At 38.7% G+C, this 14,594-nt stretch overlaps 1 protein-coding gene across 1 annotated transcript in view; it reads right to left on the bottom strand.

Moving 5' to 3' along the window:
• Positions 1-14,594, bottom strand: part of GRIA3 (glutamate ionotropic receptor AMPA type subunit 3) — a 662,172-nt gene that overhangs the window by 181,508 nt on the left and 466,070 nt on the right. Inside the window, exon 6 of the mRNA XM_053699114.1 lies at positions 12,725-12,886. Within this exon, the coding sequence (XP_053555089.1) occupies positions 12,725-12,886 (162 nt within the window). The remainder of the gene's footprint in view (positions 1-12,724; positions 12,887-14,594) is intronic.

Here is a 14,594-nt window from a genome sequence, read left to right as displayed (position 1 = left end):
CAACTTGATATCATTAAATCAAATATTGCACATGTTTCTTATAAGAGCTTAATTAATAGCACGGTCACAGTTTGATAGTTTCCTGGGTTACATGTCATTATACTAAGGGCTATGGAGTCAACTAGATCACAGTCAGAAGTAAAAATATAGTTTAGTTTGATAAGAAAAAGAGTGAAATTTCTAGCTGAACATTAAATGATTTGCATTAGGAACTCATTCTACCTAGTAAGACTGTGACAACATATTTCCGCAAGGAATAGGTCATGCCAAACTAACCTAATTAGCTTCTGAATGAAGGCCACACAGCAGATGCTGTTGTTTTACACTTGGCAAGTCTTCACTACAGTGTTATACAGAAGAATAGCAAATAAGGTTAAAGTGAGAATATCACTGACATTTAGTATCCCTTGTATGATATCATGGATAAGAAATATATTCTCTCTCTGACTTGTGAGGGTTTATGACATTTTATATAGTGGTAGTAATGTTAAGGTAACCTATGCAACAATATTTTTTAGCAAAACACTACGAGACAGTGAAATAATGTGAGATTTGCACTGAAAACTCATTTAAATGTTCTGTTTATTACTGGGTACCTGTTAGACCAACATACAGAGATATAAGCAGTACAAAGAAAACAACTAGAGAAATGAACAACAGGTAGAGTTGGTATTTTAATACATAATAGGTTTTTTCCCCACCAGTTAACTATTGATAACTACTGCATTGAATGGCTATGAGAAAATAATGCAATAGAGGAGAGAATCAAAGGAGCTCATATCAAATGATTAAGTAGGATAAACATTAGATGAAAGAAAGAAAGAAAGAAAGAAAGAAAGAAAGAAAGGGGAGGAGTGAAGAAAAAAGGGAGACTGGGGGCTAAATAGAGAGGGTTAAAGAAATTGAAAGAAAAAAACAGAATTTATGCTTACCTGATAAATTACTTTCTCCAACGGTGTGTCCGGTCCACGGCGTCATCCATAACTTGCGGGAATATTCTCTTCCCCAACAGGAAATGGCAAAGAGCACAGCAAAAGCTGTCCATATAGTCCCTCCTAGGCTCTGCCCACCCCAGTCATTCGACCGACGGACAGGAGAAAAAAAGGAGAAACCATAGGGTGCCGTGGTGACTGTAGTTAAAGAAAGAAATTTATCAAACCTGATTAAAAAAGCAGGGCGGGCCGTGGACCGGACACACCGTTGGAGAAAGTAATTTATCAGGTAAGCATAAATTCTGTTTTCTCCAACATTGGTGTGTCCGGTCCACGGCGTCATCCATAACTTGTGGGAACCAATACCAAAGCTTTAGGACACAGATGAAGGGAGGGAGCCAATCAGGTTACCTAAACAGAAGGCACCACGGCTTGCAAAACCTTTCTCCCAAAAATAGCCTCCGAAGAAGCAAAAGTATCAAATTTGTAGAATTTGGCAAAAGTATGCAGGGAAGACCAAGTCGCTGCCTTACATATCTGATCAACAGAAGCCTCGTTCTTGAAGGCCCATGTGGAAGCCACAGCCCTAGTAGAGTGAGCTGTGATTTGTTCGGGAGGCTGCCGTCCGGCAGTCTCGTAAGCTAATCGGATGATGCTTTTCAGCCAAAAGGAAAGAGAGGTAGCAGTAGCTTTTTGACCTCTCCTCTTGCCAGAATAAACGACAAACAGAGAAGAACTTTAAAGCACGTACTATATCTAAATTATGTAACAAACGTTCCTTCTTTGAAACTGGATTCGGACACAAAGAAGGCACAACTATTTCCTGGTTAATATTCTTGTTGGAAACAACCTTTGGAAGGAAACCAGGTTTAGTACGCAAAACAACCTTATCTGAATGGAACACCAGATAGGGCGGATTACACTGCAAAGCAGATAACTCAGAAACTCTTCTAGCAGAAGAAATAGCAACCAAAAACAGAACTTTCCAAGATAACATCTTGATATCTATGGAATGTAGAGGTTCAAACGGAACCCCTTGAAGAACTGAAAGAACTAAATTCAGACTCCAGGGAGGAGTCAAAGGTCTGTAAACAGGCTTGATACTGACCAAAGCCTGAACAAAAGCTTGAACATCTGGCACAGCTGCCAGTCGTTTGTGTAACAAGACAGATAAAGCAGAAATCTGTCCTTTTAGAGAACTCGCTGATAATCCCTTATCCAAACCTTCTTGGAGAAAGGAAAGGATCCTAGGAATTTTAATCTTACTCCATGAGTATCCGTTGAATTCACTCCAACAGATATATCTTTTCCATATTTTATGGTAAATTTTTCTAGTTACAGGTTTTCTGGCTTGTACCAGAGTATCTATCACAGAATCCGAAAACCCACGCTTAGATAAAATCAAGCATTCAATTTCCAAGCCGTCAGCTGGAGAGAAACTAGATTTGGATGTTCGAATGGACCCTGTACTAGAAGATCCTGTCTCAAAGGTAGCTTCCATGGTGGAGCCGATGACATATTCACCAGGTCTGCATACCAAGTCCTGCGTGGCTACGCAGGAGCTATCAAAATCACCAAGGCCCTCTCCTGTTTGATCCTGGCTACCAGCCTGGGAATGAGAGGAAACACATAAGCTAGGTTGAAGGCCCAAGGCGCTACTAATGCATCCACTAGAGTCACCTTGGGATCCCTGGATCTGGACCCGTAGCAAGGAACCTTGAAGTTCTGACGAGACGCCATCAGATCCATGTCTGGAATGCCCCATAATTGGGTCAACTGGGCAAATATCTCCGGGTGGAGTTCCCACTCCCCCGGATGGAATGTCTGACGACTCAGATAATCCGCCTCCCAGTTTTCCACTCCTGGGATGTGGATCGCAGATAGGTGGCAGGAGTGATCCTGCGCCCATTTTATGATTTTGGTCACTTCTCTCATCGCCAGGGAACTCCTTGTTCCCCCCTGATGGTTGATGTAAGCAACAGTCGTCATGTTGTCTGATTGGAATCTTATGAATCTGGCCTTTTCTAGTTGAGGCCAAGCCCTGAGAGTATTAAATATCGCTCTCAGTTCCAGAATGTTTATCGGGAGAAGAGACTCTTCCCGAGACCATAGACCCTGAGCTTTCAGGGAGTCCCAGACCACGCCCCAGCCCACTAGACTGGCGTCGGTCGTGACGATGACCCACTCTGGTCTGCGGAAGCTCATTCCCTGGGACAGGTGATCCTGGGTTAGCCACCAACGGAGTGAGTCTCTGGACTTCTGATCTACTTGAATTACTGGAGACAATTCTGTATAGTCCCCATTCCACTGTTTCAGCATGCACAGTTGTAATGGTCTTAGATGAATTCGCGCAAAAGGAACTATGTTCATTGCTGCAACCATCAACCCTACTACTTCCATGCACTGAGCTATGGAAGGTCGTGGAAAAGAGTGAAGAACTTGACAAGCGTTTAGAAGTTTTGACTTTCTGACATCTGTCAGGAAAATCTTCATTTCTAAAGAATCTATTATTGTCCCCAAGAAAAGAACTCTTGTCGACAGAGACAGGGAACTTTTTTCTATGTTCACCTTCCACCCGTGAGATCTGAGAAAGGCCAGAAGGATGTCTGTGTGAGCCTTTGCCTTTGAAAGAGACGACGCTTGTATCAGAATGTCGTCCAAGTAAGGCGCCACTGCAATGCCCCTTGGTCTTAGAACTGCTAGAAGGGACCCGAGTACCTTTGTGAAAATCCTTGGAGCAGTGGCTAGCCCGAATGGGAGAGCCACAAACTGGTAATGTTTGTCCAGAAAGGCGAACCTTAGGAACTGATGATGATCTTTGTGGATAGGAATATGTAGATACGCATCCTTTAGATCCACGGTAGTCATAAATTGACCCTCCTGGATTGTAGGTAAAATCGTTCGAATAGTTTCCATTTTGAACGATGACACTCTAAGAAATTTGTTTAGAATCTTTAAATTTAGAATTGGTCTGAAGGTCCCCTCTTTTTTGGGAACTACAAACAGATTTGAGTAAAACCCCAGTCCTTGTTCCACACTTCTACACAATGTAAGAATGCCTGTCTCTTTATTTGGTTTGAAGATAAGTGAGACATGTGGAACCTTCCCCTTGGGGGTAGTTCCTTGAATTCCAGAAGATAACCCTGAGAAACTATTTCTAGTGCCCAGGGATCCTGAACATCTCTTGCCCAAGCCTGAGCGAAGAGAGAGAGTCTGCCCCCTACTAGATCCGGTCCCGGATCGGGGGCTACTCCTTCATGCTGTTTTGGTAGCAGCAGCAGGCTTCTTGGCCTGCTTACCCTTGTTCCAGCCTTGCATCGGTTTCCAAGCTGGTTTGGTTTGCGAAGCATTACCCTCTTGTCAAGAGGCTGCAGAGTTGGAGGCCGGTCCGTTCCTGAAATTGCGAAAGGAACGAAAATTAGACTTATTCTTGGCCTTGAAAGGCCTATCTTGTGGGAGGGCATGGCCCTTACCCCCAGTGATGTCTGAGATAATCTCTTTCAATTCTGGCCCAAAAAGGGTTTTACCCTTGAAAGGGATATTAAGAAATTTTGTCTTGGAAGATACATCCGCTGACCAAGACTTTAGCCAGAGCGCTCTGCACGCCACAATTGCAAACCCTGAATTTTTTGCCACTAATCTAGCTAACTGCAAAGCGGCATCTATAATAAAGGAATTAGCTAACTTAAGTGCATGAATTCTGTCCATAACCTCCTCATACGGAGTTTCTCTACTGAGCGACTTTTCTAGTTCCTCGAACCAGAACCACGCTGCTGTAGTGACAGGAATAATGCACGAAATAGGTTGCAGGAGGTAACCTTGCTGTACAAAAATCTTTTTAAGCAAACCCTCCAATTTTTTATCCATAGGATCTTTGAAAGCACAATTATCCTCGATAGGAATAGTAGTGCGCTTGGCTAGTGTAGAAACTGCCCCCTCGACCTTAGGGACTGTCTGCCATAAGTCCTTTCTGGGGTCGACCATAGGAAATAATTTCTTAAATATACAGGGAGTGCAGAATTATTAGGCAAGTTGTATTTTTGAGGATTAATTTAATTATTGAACAACAACCATGTTCTCAATGAACCCAAAAAACTCATTAATATCAAAGCTGAATAGTTTTGGAAGTAGCTTTTAGTTTGTTTTTAGTTATAGCTATTTTAGGGGGATATCTGTGTGTGCAGGTGACTATTAATGTGCATAATTATTAGGCAACTTAACAAAAAACAAATATATACCCATTTCAATTATTTATTTTTACCAATGAAACCAATATAACATCTCAACATTCACAAATATACATTTCTGACATTCAAAAACAAAACAAAAACAAATCAGTGACCAATATAGCCACCTTTCTTTGCAAGGACACTCAAAAGCCTGCCATCCATGGATTCTGTCAGTGTTTTGATCTGTTCATCATCAACATTGCGTGCAGCAGCAACCACAGCCTCCCAGACACTGTTCAGAGAAGTGTACTGTTTTCCCTCCTTGTAAATCTCACATTTGATGATGGACTACAGGTTCTCAATGGGGTTCAGATCAGGTGAACAAGGAGGCCATGTCATTAGATTTTCTTCTTTTATACCCTTTCTTGCCAGCCACGCTGTGGAGTACTTGGACGCGTGTGATGGAGCATTGTCCTGCATGAAAATCATGTTTTTCTTGAAGGATGCAGACTTCTTCCTGTACCACTGCTTGAAGAAGGTGTCTTCCAGAAACTGTCAGTAGGACTGGGAGTTGAGCTTGACTCCATCCTCAACCCGAAAAGGCCCCACAAGCTCATCTTTGATGATACCAGCCCAAACCAGTACTCCACCTCCACCTTGCTGGCGTCTGAGTCGGACTGGAGCTCTCTGCCCTTTACCAATCCAGCCACGGGCCCATCCATCTGGCACATCAAGACTCACTCTCATTTCATCAGTCCATAAAACCTTAGAAAAATCAGTCTTGAAATATTTCTTGGCCCAGTCTTGATGTTTCAGCTTGTGTGTCTTGTTCAGTGGTAGTCGTCTTTCAGCCTTTCTTACCTTGGCCATGTCTCTGAGTATTGCACACCTTGTGCTTTTGGGCACTCCAGTGATGTTGCAGGTCTGAAATATGGCCAAACTGGTGGCAAGTGGCATCTTGGCAGCTGCACGCTTGACTTTTCTCAGTTCATGGGCAGTTATTTTGCGCCTTGGTTTTTCCACACGCTTCTTGCGACCCTGTTGACTATTTTGAATGAAACGCTTGATTGTTCGATGATCACGCTTCAGAAGCTTTGCAAATTTAAGAGTGCTGCATCCCTCTGCAAGATATCTCACTATTTTTGACTTTTCTGAGCCTGTCAAGTCCTTCTTTTGACCCATTTTGCCAAAGGAAAGGAAGTTGCCTAATAATTATTCACACCTGATATAGGGTGTTGATGTCATTAGACCACACCCCTTCTCATTACAGAGATGCACATCACCTAATATGCTTAATTGGTAGTAGGCTTTCGAGCCTATACAGCTTGGAGTAAGACAACATGCATAAAGATGATGATGTGGTCAAAATACTCATTTGCCTAATAATTCTGCACTCCCTGTAGGAGGGGGGACAAAAGGTATGCCGGGCTTCTCCCACTCCTTATTCACTATGTCCTCCATCCGCTTGGGTATTGGAAAAGCATCGGGGTGCACCGGAACCTCTAGGAACTTGTCCATCTTGCACAATTTTTCTGGAATGACCAGGTTGTCACAATCATCCAGAGTAGATAGCACCTCCTTAAGCAGTGCGCGGAGATGCTCTAATTTAAATTTAAATGTCACAACATCAGGTTCTGCCTGTTGAGAAATTCTACCTGAATCAGAAATTTCCCCATCTGAAAAAACCTCCCTCATGTCCACTTCAGATTGGTGTGAGGGTATGACAGAGCAATTATCATCAGCGCCCTCCTGCTCTACAGTGTTTAAAACAGAGCAATCGCGCTTTCTCTGAAATGCAGGCATTTTGGATAAAATATTTGCTATGGAGTTATCCATTACTGCCGTCAATTGTTACATAGTAACAAGCATTGGCACGCTAGAAGTACTAGGGGTCTCCTGCGTGGGCAAAACTGGTGTAGACACAGAAGGAGATGATGTAGAACTATGTCTACTCCCTTCATCTGATGAATCATCTTGGGCAACTTTACTATCTGTGGCAGTACTGTCCTTACTTTGTTTGGACGCTATGGCACAATTATCACACATATTTGAAGGGGGAGACACATTGGCTTCCATACATACAGAACATAGTCTATCTGAAGGCACAGACATGTTAAACAGGCTTAAACTTGTCAATAAAGTACAAAAACCGTTTTAAAACAAAACCGTTACTGTCTCTTTAAATTTTAAACAGGGCACACTTTTTACTGAATATGTGAAAAACTATGAAGGAATTGTTCAATTTTAACCAAATTTTCACCACAGTGTCTTAAAGCATTCAAAGCATTGCACCCCGACCTTTAACCCTTAAAATGAGGAAACCGGAGCCGTTTACAGTTTTAACCCCTCTACAGTCCCAGCTCCAGCCTTTGCTGCGACTTTACCAAACCCAGGGGGGTATACGATACCAAATGAAGCCTTCTAGGAACCTTTTCAACTACTTCCAGACCCACACACATGCAGCTGCATGTACTGCTCTCAAAAGTAACTGCGCAGTAATGGTGCGAAAATGAGGCTCTGCCTACTACAGAGAAGGCCCTTCCTGACTGGGAAGGTGTCTAAACCAGTGCCTGACGTAAAAAAACGTTCCTCAAAGTTATAAAGTGTGAATTTCAACATCAAACTGTATAAAATGCCCAAATAAAGCAATCGATCTAGCACATAAATGTGTCTACCAGTTTTATAGCCCATATTAAGCCCTTTATTCTGTTTGAGACTAAGAAAATGGCTTACCGGTCCCCATGAGGGGAAAATGACAGCCTTCCAGCATTACACAGTCTTGTTAGAAATATGGCTAGTCATACCTTAAGCAGAAAAGTCTGCCAACTGTTCCCCCCAACTGAAGTTATCTCATCTCAACAGTCCTATATGGGAACAGCAAACGATTTTAGTTACTGCTGCTAAAATCATACTCCTCTCACAAACAGAACTCTTCATCCTTTTCTGTTTCAGAGTAAATAGTACATACCAGCACTATTTTAAAATAACAAACTCTTGATAGTAGAATAAAAAACTACAACTAAACACCACATACTCTTCACCATCTCCGTGGAGATGCTGCTTGTTCAGCGGCAAAGAGAATGACTGGGGTGGGCGGAGCCTAGGAGGGACTATATGGACAGCTTTTGCTGTGCTCTTTGCCATTTCCTGTTGGGGAAGAGAATATTCCCACAAGTTATGGATGACGCCGTGGACCGGACACACCAATGTTGGAGAAATAAAGAGGAGTGTGAATAAGGGATGAAAACAATGAGCAGAAAAAGAACAAGAAAATGATAGAAAGAAAAAAAGTGATGAAAATCATCTTTCCAATGTTGCAGAATGTTGAATATGTGGAATATGTAGAATACTCTTTGTATTGAGGATTTGGAGGTCTTGGCTTTAGAATGACTTTTTAGGTAAAATACTAATATTACATAAAATGATGCAGCTGGACACTTGTTATTTCTCCTTTTAGATATTTCAGAATGAAATAAAGTGAAATGTATCAGATATATATATTTAAATGTATGAAAGTAATATAGCATAGTTATATGCTGCACTTTCAAACATAATAGGATCTGTCCCCTATAATGTTCCTGCTACTTATTTGTACTTGATGCAGTATGAGTTATGCTATACTATAATTTATAGAGGGTAAACTATAAGCAATGTAATAGGGTATTTAGGTAGAGGAATCTGGAATGGGTAAGTATAATAAACAATAAGTAATCTGAGCAGGTGGTAGCTCTAGGAGGGCTGTAAGCACCACAAACATTTTAAGTTGCACCACCATTATGTGAGCCTTATTTAATACTAGCGTGGTCTGTTTTTCTTTACTTTATGTTCAAGCTCACCTGACATTTTTCTTACCCTTGTTATTGATTTGAAAAAATCATTGCTGTCTGCTGGCTTAAGGGAAGTATTAGTGGTTTGTTTGGTAACAAGTTTATTGTTTAGTTAGAAGTATCACAGCCAAATTATATTGAGGTCATAATGTCACTTACGCTGGGTGTTCAACTAACATAAGAAGTAGTTTTGCAGCCTCCAGTTAGATTTTAAAAAGACCTTTATTCATTTCTTACAGGGTCCATCATATCAACCAACAACGTTTCAAACCTATACCAGGTTCTTAATCATGATTAAGAACCTGATTAAGACATGATTAAGAACCTGGTATAGGTTTGAAACATTGTTGGTTGATATGATGGACCCTGTAAGAAATTAATAAAGGTCTTTTTAAAATCTAACTGGAGGCTGGAAAACTACTTCTTTTGAATACATATTGGGGTCTGGCTAACCCTTTCCTGTGCCCCAGAAGGAAAAAAGGTGCTGTCTTTCACTATTGCATGTTCAACTAACATAACCTTTTAGATGACAATACTCCTTTTTCCGAACCCCAGTTCTAACCATACTAATGCCTAACCAAACCACTAAGCACAAAATCACCACCTGTCAGTCCTTAGATGGGTAATTAGTGACATTCAGGCTGGCGCTATTACAGGCAGCAAGTTCACATTAAAAATTATAGAGCTCAAGATCGCCTCTGTAGCAACAAGTCTAGATATCAGCTGGATACTCTACCCTAACTTATAATGATCACTTACATACTTTTTCAGGGGGAGGGGGGATTATAAGCTCCCTAGTAGCAAAGTGCTTTGGACATGCTTTTCTGCTATGCTAAAATACAGATCAGAAACCATAAGTTTTATTTAAAATAAACAGGCTAAAGCAAATAATAAATAATTACATTGTATTTATTTATTTTTGTACCATGAGAGTTTTTTTCCACCAACAAATCCCATCAGTTCTTCAGAGCTATAGGACGGCGGATGATGTTACACATCAGAAAATAAATGTTTTGGCTAAGGAGCTTACTTTGTCTTGCATATTAAAAGTACATTGTTCTCAGTTATCTTTATTCTGTCTAAAAGAGGACAATGAAAACTGTAGGGCTGTGTGAATTGTCTCAATTAGACAGTGAGCATGAAAGCATCAGACTCTGGTATGCACAAAGAAATAGAAAAAATTGCAAGAGCACCAAGCTTAAGGATAAACTTGAATACTTTATTGGTAACAAGACAGGGTACACACATTCTAGGGGTAAAAAACAGTGATATATCAAAAGAAAAAAAGGCTGACCGGTTTCGGCATGTTGCCTTAATCCCAATACTCTGGTATGCACAAATGTGAGTTTTTTTAATTGGGTACAATGCACCTTTAAAGTGCTTGGCATAAAAAAATAAAATGAATGCATTATTTTCAGTTTATTAAGGATATTATAGTTGTTTCTATTCAATTATTTAATGTTTTTTTTTTAGTTATATACTCTTGTAAAGCTGCTTTCATTCTGCAAATAATGACTTATTAGCTGATTTGCCATTTATTATACCAGTGAAGTTTGGAAAACCAAACCAAATCTCTGATGATTTAATTGGTTGTTAATTGCACTTTATTATATATACAGGTGGCCCTCGGTTTATGCCGGTTCAATTTGCGCCGTTTCAGAATAACAACCATTTTTTTCAGTCATGTGACTGCTATTGAAAAGCTTTGGAAAGCAAAGTACACTAATTAAAATAGCCAGTAGGTGGAGCTGTCCACTTGTTTTGCAGCAAAGTTATGCAACTTAACAGCCTGAAATTGATCTGTGTACACAGAGCAGACATTATCTATCGAGCAACAAATTTTAGCAGCCCCTTCCCTATTATCTTCCTGTCCAGCTGCTTGAGGTGAGGGTGCCTAACTGCCTATTAATCACTGCAGACTGAAATGCATAGAATAGGTGCAGACCCAATATTATCTAACATGCTAACAATGCAGAGAACTGATTGCAGAAAAATGCAAGTAAAAAAACGTTTTTGTTCATTAAACTTAGTTTGATGATGATACAATCTATATTATTAGGTTTATAATGCTGTTTAGCATTTAAAGTCTTCATTTCAAAGCTTTAAAAATAATGTATTAGGTGTTACTTATGACAATTTTGAGAGGGGCCTGGAACCTAACCCCCTCACTTCCCATAGACTTACATTATAAACTGGGTTTCAATTTACAGCGGTTTTGATTTAGAACCATTCCTCCTGGAACCTAACCCCAGTGTAAACTGAGGGATAGCTGTACATATATATATATATATATATATATATATATATATATATATATATATATATATATATATATATATATATGTGTGTGTGTGTATATATATGTATATATATATATATATATATATATATATATATATATATATATATATATATATATATATATATATATATATATTCTATCTATCTATCTATCTATCTATCTATCTATCTATCTAACATGTAGGAGCATCAGGGTTCCGAATTCTGTGAAATGCACTCCAGCCTACAATCTTCAGATTTATATTACAGGAAAATCAGGGAAAATAAAAATTGAAAGTTCATTGCAAAGTTGTTGTTTTTTTTTTTTACTATGTGTAATTAAACATTAATAACATTTTGAGTTTAATGTCCTTAAAGAATGTTTTTGGAGCAAAATGTATCTTGAGAAGAGTATTCTTTTACAATACATTTGTGATAAGGAAGTCTAATTACATTATAGTTGTGACAACATTACTGGCCTGTAATATTATTTTAATATGATAAATTAAATGGACATGCTAGTAAAAAAATGAAATGCTCTACTTTATTTTAAGACTAGTGACTCTTTAACACTATGTGTTTAACCTGCGCAAAGAACAAAAAAAACATAGAAGTACCATTCTGGACCTGCCGAGCACTGCAGGCCCTAACTAGTAATTGCTGCTGATCCAATCAGCAACGCTAGTTGCACATCTAAATTGTGCAACTAGTGATGCTGATTGGATAAGCGTCAGTTTCTGCTCAGGACCCACAGAGCATTTCTGCTGAATATTTAACCCATTTGCGGATGTTAAACACATAGCATTAAAGGGTTGATAGTCTTAAAATTACATGCTCTAATGAATTAATCATGTATTTTTTTTTACTATAATGGCCATTTAACTACATTCAGGATATAAATTATTGTAGTTAACTGGTGTATTTTACCAGGGATGGCAAACTGGAATGCGAAGCAGACCTCTGCACTAGTTTTTGCAGGAAAAGCAGACATAAGAATTGTGCCATGGTTTTAGTGACCCCAAAGGAAAGCAGAATGAAAATGTTTTTTTGGGGACTTATTTTGGGGGGGAGGGGGAAACAAGGTGACCACAAATCAATATAAGAAGTGGAGAGCAGCAGATATAAGATATTCTGCAACCTTCTAAAATATTGATCCGTGCCCCCGTATATTAAAGGGACAATTTAGACAAAATTAAACTTCCATGATTCAGATAGAACGTACAATTTTAAGCAACTTTCTAATTTACTCCTATTATCAATTTGTATTTGTTCTCTTGGTATCTTTAAATTAAAAAGCAAGAATGTAAACTTAGGAGCCGGCCCATTTTTGGTTCAGCACCTGGTTAGCGATTGCTGATTGGTGGCTACATTTATACCAATGTATTACATTATAAAGTATATTCTAATAGTAGGGAGTTCCCATTCTGGAACCCCATAAAGTGCATAGGGAAAAATATATACTTAAATAACTTGATACCAAAAAAGGTAAGAGGTCTGAATGTTTTGCAGTGTTTACCTTAAATGGCGCATTCCTTGCTTCAGGGAACTCTCTCTCATCCAGGCGTACCCATCTCTGTAAAAACTGTTGTACAATTGGATTTTCATTGTTCACTATTTGAAAACCAGTCACATTAGCTCCACCATGCATGACTCTGTCCAACGAGACGCCTGTAAAACCCTAGATATGAACAAATAACTGATTATATTATGGGAAAATTGGCCACCAATTAAAATATTTTTAGTTACCATTACATAGGAAATTGTATACTATTGATTCAATTTAACTGCACGTATACTATTCACATTTCCAAAATTTGTTGCAAATACACATGCTTTTTATTTTAAGTACTAATGTGGATATCACAAAAAAAAAGAAAAAGATTTGTGGGTGTATTTGACCCATGGGCCATAGTTTGGGGAGTTCTTTTATACCAGCTCCATTTTATCAACCTGGTCAATAGCACAATTATTGTTATTATTATTATTATTATTATTATTATTATTATTATCACCGCCTGTATTTTAAAGTGCTAACAGGCAATATAAAGACTGACTAGGAAAGAAGGATTACAGGTCCCTGTCCCCTAGAGGTAGTTGGAGACAAAACGTGGATGCCGTTACTTACTGCTGGACACTACGACAAGCTACCAGTTGGGGTCTCACCCAATAAGCTTTAATACTGGTTATGTTACATTGTTACGAATATTACAGACCTAGCAGCTTCCTCCCCCTATTACGAGACCAAGATCCCTATGATATTGTTTTCAATGGGGTGTACCAAAATTTAGATTCTGGAGAGGCGTTTGCCATGGTAGTGAGTCATGTAGTGGGATTGTTTGCGATTTGGGTTTGTGAAGGAGAGGCTTGATTATATGGGGTACATTTATAATAAGGGCCTGAAAAGCAGATGGTTAAAATTGAATACATGAGAATTTGTGGTCAGTGTTTTTATGATGGTTTGAGTGTTACAGGTGTATTGTGGTGGGAGACATGTCCCACAAAGGGCTAATTGTGATGTGAAAAGGCCGTATATTTGGTAACATTTGCAGGCATTTTGGGCATCCTAAATCATACACTATATATACAACGGATTCTCATAATGAAACATTTCTAGAACCAAAACTATCAAGATCTATACATTTTTGGATCAAACAGACAGACTGACATTCTACAGTTGCAGTAACACTATTGAATTTGTGAATTTTGCTACATACAGTATATGACAAAAAATGATCTTACATTAAAAAGGTAGATTATCATAATTTATCTTTTTAAACTGCTATATAAATTAGCGCCATATTTACAGGGTTTCTAGACCTGTTTTTAACTAGGAATATTAAAGGGTCACAGAAGTGCAAAAAGAAAATGTTTAAAAGTGTTATATGCAAGCAACAGTGCTATTGGTTTACCCCCTGCCTACCCCCCACACATACAGTATATACACACCTATACACATATATATTCCACTCAAATACCTTTCAACATGAAAAATAATCTTTATTCATTGTTTATATATTGTAATGTGTTTTACTGTGCTTTTAATAGAAATGTTTAAAATTCCAATGTACTTCACTTAGAAAAAAATGTTTTTTTATTTTTATATATATGTATAGTGGATATAAAAAGTCTACACACCCCTGTTAAAATGTCAGGTTTCTGTGAGGTAAAAAAAAAGAGACAAAGATAAATAATTTCAGAACTTTTTCCACCTTTAATGTGATCTATAAACTGTACAACTTGATTGAAAAACAAACTGAAACTTCTAGGTGGAGGGAAGTAAAAATAAAAATCTAAAATATATGGTTGCATAAGTGTGCTTATAACTGGGGATGTAGCTGTGTTTAGAATTGAGCAATCACATTCAAAATCATGTTAAATAGGGGTCA

Source organism: Bombina bombina, chromosome 1 (genome assembly GCF_027579735.1).
Source record: "Bombina bombina isolate aBomBom1 chromosome 1, aBomBom1.pri, whole genome shotgun sequence".
Classification (NCBI taxonomy): Eukaryota; Metazoa; Chordata; class Amphibia; order Anura; family Bombinatoridae; genus Bombina; species Bombina bombina.
This window is presented reverse-complemented; position numbering and strand designations above follow the sequence as displayed.